Below are 7,370 nucleotides of genomic sequence, written 5' to 3'. Positions count from 1 at the left end.
TGCATAAATGTTTCCACATAAAAAAATTGTGTGTGATATACATACGAACGGAAACGTTTTTCTGGGGTTCACTGTATGGGATGTACATATGAATGAAAACGATTGGTCTTGGATGCCTCCCCCAATCGCACACAAGCTCATTTTGTGTAGCATGTGTGATCGGAGGGCCATCCCCGACGGTTTCTGAGCCGGGTGGGAAGGACCCCCCTCCCCCCCTATCGCACACACTAACGAGGTGAGGGCTTAAAACTCCTCGCGGAAAGGGGGTAAAAACCGTTTGTATAGGATGTCTTTGCACCAGTGAGTGGATATAAATATATTAAGCATACACCCGATACCTACATAACTAGGATGCACACAGACAACATCAACGCACACACACAGTTATGCCGAAGCAAGAGGAAAAAAATCCCCAAAGCGATCAAAACATCGATCGACAAGGATAATGATGTTCTTCAACAGCAACACCGTTAAGAAGGAAGCAACACTCGGGCATCGACATGACCGGGTCCAACCATCATAGTCTAGATTCAAGGTTTTCAGCCCGAAGAACAAGTCCGAGCAATGCCTTAAACAAGGTAACGACGTAAAAAACATCAACATTTCCAGGTATAACCCACTCAGGTCTGATCCTAGGGTTTTCACCTCGGAGTTCAAGACCTGGTACTCAGAAAGCACTACCAAATCGGAGTCAATCATGTGTTGTTGTCACCATTTTTTGTGATCCTAGCAACTGCATGCGCTGACATACAAATACCACCACCATCGTTGCACAACTATATCCTCTACATCAAATCGTCATCCATTGATTGCATCTCGCCGTAGAAGGCAAACTAGAAAAGGTGAGAGTCACCAAAACCCACAACAGAGCCGAATATTGTAGCAGCATGACAATGCCATACACCGGGGATGATCTCCGGCAGGGGAGCCCGTCAGCAGACCCCGACAGGGGGCCTGCAAAGCTCACCAAGGAGACAAAGATGAAAGGGAGCCCCAGGCGACCAACAGGCACCTCCAGGACCATCTTTCCCTGAAGTCATTAGGGTGGCAACCAAGATGCGATTTGCTCTATGTAAAACCCTAGCCCCCATTGTGTATATAAGGTGGAGGGCTATGGGTGCTAACGACTTTCCCCTCCATCACAACTTCATCCTCGCGCCTGCGGTCCAAAGCTTATGTGACGATAATGACAACACCAAGATGGGGCAAGCCGTACATCACCATTCCGCTCCATTGTCGCATGCTTCAACTGGTCACTCATTGTTGTTGTCGTGCTGTTGTTTTCGCTGACTAAACCACCAGCCCATCCTCGAGCCATCTCCAATCATATGCAATCTGTCGTCGATAACCACGGTAGCCGACTACCACCGGCCAGATGGCTTCATGGCCTGGCAGTCGGATTGGGAACAAAAGTAGAGGGCACGTGTCCTAGTGCCTTGTGCTAGGGCAGCAACACATCCTCCCGGAGCGCACATGTGCACGGGAATAGGGACATGTCGCCAGCCCTGAAACACGACAAATGACACATCTTGGGAACAGGGACATGTCGCCGGCCACCTGAAACACGACAAATGACACATCTTGTAGTGTTGCCACCCAATTAAAATTGATCTGCTTTTGATCGATGGAGAGCACGCCGTAATCGTCGCCATCTGAAGATCAGACGACCGCCACCAAGGATCCGCCATCCATCATCTCGATGCTACCGCGCCGCCAGCCATCGAACGAGGAGCCTCCACCCGCCATCTCGATGCCAGAACAGAGAGGCCCCGTCACCGCCACCGCCGCACATACTTCTCTCGACGATGGCCTCTGGCGGCTGTAAGGAGGAGCAGGCAACAGGGGCCGGAGTTTGTGCAGATCGGATCACCGCCTGTGCCGCCTACGGTCTAGTGAAAACCTAAATGACTTAAATGAATGGTCGCTCATGTGTCTCGGTTGATACATCCATAACACCAAATGTTCATTCCTTTTGCCCATGTGAAAACATGGAGATGAACATGCATATGAGCCTAGATTCCATAAAACACAGCTAGCTAGTGCCCATTAGATTCCATGGACCAAAACCCTTCCAATGCCAAAAGGGTAAACAACACATGATGAGATGCACCAAAACAAGAAGAACAATGATACTCTAACTGTAACTTGGAACATAAGCATCACCCAATCACTTTCAACCCACATGGCATTTTCCCCTCAGTTCGGGCCCACCAAGTTAATCATTGCCCTTCCTTCCACGGTCTTATCTCTCTGCCAACAAGCAAGCAGGTCACTTCGCTGTCTTCAAGCTTGCCCACGTACTCGGATCGCTACAAGCATAAGAAATACAGGAAATAATTCTCTTCTTCTTCTTCTTCCACGGCTCACCACAGGTTGTTGATCCACTTGCAAGCCGGACCAGACAGATAAACTGCCAGATAAGAGCATTGCAGCGGCAAGTCCACGTGATCCCATTTATATACGGGCACATACATACGCAAATCCCATCCTCCTTGACCTGACCTTGAGATCTTGATCGGATCAAGCTGATCCAAGAAACAGGCCGGCCACCAAGCTCTGTCCTGTTGCCGGCCAGGACAGGCATGGAGGAAGACCAGAGCCCGGGGCTCGGGCTCGTCGCAGAGACGCCTGGTCTCAAGCACGGCAATGGCGTCAGCAACAGCTCGGAGGACCCAGGGAGCGCCGGCGACGGCATCAGCTCCCTGGAGAAGCCCCTGCTGAAGAGAAGCAACACGCTCACCTCCAGCCACCTCGCCATGGTCGGCGCCAAGGTCTCGCACATCGAGAGCCTCGACTACGAGTGAGTCTTCCGTCCTCCTCTGTTCGCGCAATGAGGTTCCTTGCTTGCTTAATGAATTTAGCTGAGCTGCCATGAATGGCGTGGTCTGCAGGATCATCGAGAACGATCTGTTCAAGCACGACTGGAGGAGCCGGTCCACCGTGGAGGTGCTGCAGTACGTCTTCCTCAAGTGGGCGCTGGCGTTCCTGGTGGGGCTCCTCACCGGCGTCATCGCGTCGCTCATCAACCTCGCCATCGAGAACATCTCCGGCGTCAAGATGCTCCACATGGTCCAGCTCGTCCGGGACAAGAGGTACTGGGCCGGCTTCTTCTACTTCTCCGGCTTCAACTTGGCGCTCACGTTCGTCGCCGCCGTGCTCTGCGTCGTCTTCGCCCCCACCGCCGCCGGCCCGGGCATCCCCGAGATCAAGGCCTACCTCAACGGCGTCGACACGCCCAACATGTTCGGCGCGCCGCAGCTCATTGTCAAGGTAATAATTAAGCCTTGATTTGATTTCATTCTTCTTCCACGACGCGACAACTCGAAGCTGCAAGACAGATATTAATGGATGGTCTTGTCATTGGTATGTCAGATCATAGGCAGCATCTGCGCGGTGTCGTCGGGGCTGGATCTGGGCAAGGAAGGCCCGCTGGTGCACATCGGCGCGTGCCTCGCCAACCTGCTCAGCCAGGGCGGCTCCGGCCGGTTCCGCCTCCGGTGGCGGTGGCTGCGCTACTTCAACAACGACCGCGACCGGCGCGACCTCATCACCTGTGGCGCGTCGTCCGGCGTGTGCGCGGCGTTCCGGTCGCCCGTAGGCGGCGTGTTGTTCGCGCTGGAGGAGGTGGCCACGTGGTGGCGCAGCGCGCTGCTGTGGCGCACCTTCTTCAGCACGGCCACCGTGGTGGTGGTGCTGCGCGGCTTCATCGAGGTGTGCCGCGGCGGGCGGTGCGGCCTCTTCGGCGAGGGCGGGCTCATCATCTTCGACGTCAGCGACGTCACCGTCCGATACCGGCTCGGCGACCTCCTCCTGGTCACGCTCGTCGGCGTCATCGGCGGCGTCCTCGGCGCGCTCTACAACCACGTCCTCCACATGGTGCTCCGGCTCTACAACCTCATCAACGACAAGGGCCGGATGGCGAAGCTGGCGCTGGCGCTGGCCGTGTGCGTGTTCACGTCGGCGGGGCTGTACGTGCTCCCCTTCGCCGTGCCGTGCACCCCGTGCGACCCGGCGTTCGGCGCCGCGTGCCCGGCCACCGGGAGGAGCGGCAACTTCAAGCAGTTCAACTGCCCGGCCGGGCAGTACAACGACCTGGCCACCCTCCTGCACGCCACCAACGTGGACGCCACGCGCAACATCTTCTCCACGGGCACCCCCGGCGAGTTCCGGCTGGACTCGCTGCTCATCTTCTTCGCCATCTACTGCGTGCTGGGGCTCTTCACCTTCGGCATCGCCGTGCCGTCGGGGCTCTTCCTCCCCATCATCCTCATGGGCGCCGCCTACGGCCGCATCGTGGCGCTCGTGCTCCAGAGCACGGTGGCGGCGAGCATCGACCACGGGCTCTACGCCGTGCTCGGCGCGGCGGCGCTCATGTCGGGCTCCATGAGGATGACCGTCTCGCTCTGCGTCATCTTCCTGGAGCTCACCAACAACCTGCTCCTGCTCCCCATGACCATGTTCGTGCTGCTCATCGCCAAGACCGTCGGCGACGCCTTCAACCCCAGCATCTACGAGATCATCCTGGACCTCAAGGGGCTTCCCTTCCTAGAACCCAAGCCGGAGCCATGGATGAAGGACCTCACCGTGGGCGAGCTCGCCGCCGCGAAGCCGCGCACCATCAGCCTCCAGGTGGTGGAGAAGGTGTCCACCGTCCTCGAGGTGCTGCGGAACACCGGCCACAACGGGTTCCCCGTGGTGGACCGGCCAAGGCCCGGCCTGTCGGAGCTGCACGGGCTGGTCCTCCGGTCGCACCTCGTGGCCGTGCTGAGGAAGCGGTGGTTCCTGGCGGAGAAGAGGAGGACGGAGGAGTGGGAGGCCAGGGAGCGGTTCTCGTCGGTGGAGCTCGCCGACAAGAACTGCAAGATCGACGACCTCGAGCTCACGCCGGAGGAGCTGGAGATGTACGTGGACCTCCACCCGTTCACCAACACGACGCCGTACACCGTGGTGGAGACCATGTCGGTGGCCAAGGCCGTGGTGCTGTTCCGCTCCGTCGCGCTCCGGCACATGCTCATCATGCCCAAGTACCAAGGCCCCGAGGTGAGTCCAGTCGACTCCAATGGCTTTTCAAGCATCATCAACCTGTTCTTGCACATTTGGATCTGATGATGGATTGATTTTGGCGTGCAGATATCTCCGCTTGTGGGGATCTTGACGAGGCAGGACCTGAGGGCGCACAACATCCTCGGCGCGTTTCCTCACCTGGCGAAGAAGAGCAAGACGCACTGAAGCTGAAGCAGGAGCTGAAAGCTACTAGCAGCAGCAATTTTGGGAATTATTACTGTCGACATGTTTCCTGTCTTGAAGCAAGAGCCACATGGTTCACTTGCTGGCGCCATGATTCTTTCTTTTCCTCCTCATTCTTCTCTGTAAGTAGGTTCAGGATTTGCCTGCGTCTCATTTTTCTTTTCTTCGGGGAATGGCTGAATAATTTACTGCCCATGTACAATCACACATACGCCCAAGATGCAATAAGCAGAGTTTTTTTTCTTTAAGTTTCAAATTTTCTATTATTGGAAAGCGAGATGTTCCAACATTTTGCAACTGATTTTTATTTTGTTTTTTCATCTTTTTGGCACTTCTGTTGGATTTCGCTGTCATCTTCTGTTAGAACACGCGATCGTCAAATATAATATGTTTACTGGTTCTATTATGCTTTTGTAATTGTTTAAGTTGTATATGCTGGAAAGAATAGTCAAATACAATACTCTCTTCGTTCTAAATATAATATGTTTTGAATATTTTAATCTAAACTACATACAGACTGAGATGCGTACACTCGATTTAAAGGGAAAAAAAACTAAAGCATCTTATATTTGTGAACGGAGGAACTAGTTTTTGTTATGTTTGGATCCACGGAAGGTGGAGTCGGTTTCACCTAAATTTCCCTGATAATTATGAACACATGTACAGAAACTTCTCGACAAGATCATTTTATTTACTGAACTTGGAAAAGTGTAAATTGCGGGGCATAAATGCCAGGACCCCAATCCTAAGTCACACCGATCTAGCATGTAACACATCATATCACTTTGCGGCCTCACGTACGGTATTTCCACGGGTGCCACCTTACCTGGCCCGGGACCGTTTGCGCCTTTTAGCTCACGTATATGATAGTGCCGCTAGCATCCATATGACAAAGAACCCGGGCTGACATGACTAGTCGTGAACCCAATGTGGCACTAACTTACAGGGACAGGCATACACGACCCAGCAACAAACGTGTCGGCAATCAGCGAGTGAATCCGGACTGTAGCAACTGGGCTAGCAGGACTCCGGTAAATCGGGCTGTAGCAGGCTAACAGGACTCCGGTAGACACCGCGTGACATTTCCCCGAAGGGACAGACACAGGAACGAAGAATGACACATGCCGGCCAACCTAAGTGTTCCAAAGTAGTAGCAAGCTACCAAGGCTCAGTGAAAGCACTAGGAGACATTTCCCGATAAGAGAGGCTACCAAGGATAAACAACTAGATAGTCAGATCCCACACATACCAAGCATTTCAATAACATACACACAATATGCTCGATATGTGCAAATACAACATGGCATCACAACATGACTCTACGACTCAAGTATTTATTCAATAGGCTCTGAGGAGCGAGATATCACAAACATGGGTCTCACGACCCAACATTCAGAGCATACAAGTCAAAGCACAAGCGGAATCTTAACATGTCTGAGTACAGACATCTACAAATGAAAAAGGCTGAGAAGCCTGACTATCTACCAGATCCTGCCGAGGGCACAAGATCGTAGCTGAGGTAACAAGCTAAACATCGAAGTCCACGTGGAACTACTAGCGAGACTGAAGTCTCTCTGCAAAAACATAAATTAAGCAACGTGAGTACAAATGTACCCAGCAAGACTTACATCAGATCTAACTACATATGCATCATTATCAACAAGGGGATGGTGGGGTTTAACTGCAGCAAGCCAGCTTTGACTTAGTGGCTAACCTGAACTACAACTGCAAGTAAATCTTTTGAGGTGGCGCACACGAGTCCACATATTCACCATATCAATACACCACTATGGATCCGCTCCCATCTCCCCACGAGAGCGCCATCCATAGCACTCACGCTTATCTTGCGTATTTTAGAGTATCCACTTTCACTTGTCTATAAACTGTACAGGCAACCCAAAAGTCCTTTACCGCGGACACGGCTATTTGAATAGATCATATTAACCCTGCAGGGGTGTACTTCTTCACACACGCTCTCACCACTTACCGCCGTTTACACGACATGTACTCGGCAACCTTCAAGCGGAACCCCAGCGAGGGTGTCGGCCACGACCTGAATAACCACACAAGTCTCTCGTCCAGATTTATCGCCTATTCGGATTCCATCCGCAAGGAGATCCGGC

At 53.2% G+C, this 7,370-nt stretch overlaps 1 protein-coding gene across 1 annotated transcript; it reads left to right on the top strand.

Moving 5' to 3' along the window:
* Window positions 1-2,303: 2,303 nt before the first annotated feature.
* Window positions 2,304-5,376, top strand: LOC119322689 (chloride channel protein CLC-a-like). Its single transcript, XM_037596175.1, has 4 exons — window positions 2,304-2,800; window positions 2,892-3,270; window positions 3,373-5,040; window positions 5,131-5,376. The coding sequence occupies exons 1-4, from the start codon at window positions 2,583-2,585 to the stop codon at window positions 5,227-5,229; spliced, it is 2,364 nt and encodes a 787-aa protein (XP_037452072.1). The 5' UTR covers window positions 2,304-2,582; the 3' UTR covers window positions 5,230-5,376.
* The last annotated feature ends 1,994 nt before the right edge of the window (window positions 5,377-7,370 follow it).

Source organism: Triticum dicoccoides, chromosome 6B (assembly GCF_002162155.2).
Source record: "Triticum dicoccoides isolate Atlit2015 ecotype Zavitan chromosome 6B, WEW_v2.0, whole genome shotgun sequence".
Lineage (NCBI taxonomy): Eukaryota > Viridiplantae > Streptophyta > Magnoliopsida > Poales > Poaceae > Triticum > Triticum dicoccoides.
The sequence above is the reverse complement of the archived record's forward strand: the minus strand, read 5'-3'. Positions and strand labels throughout refer to the sequence as shown.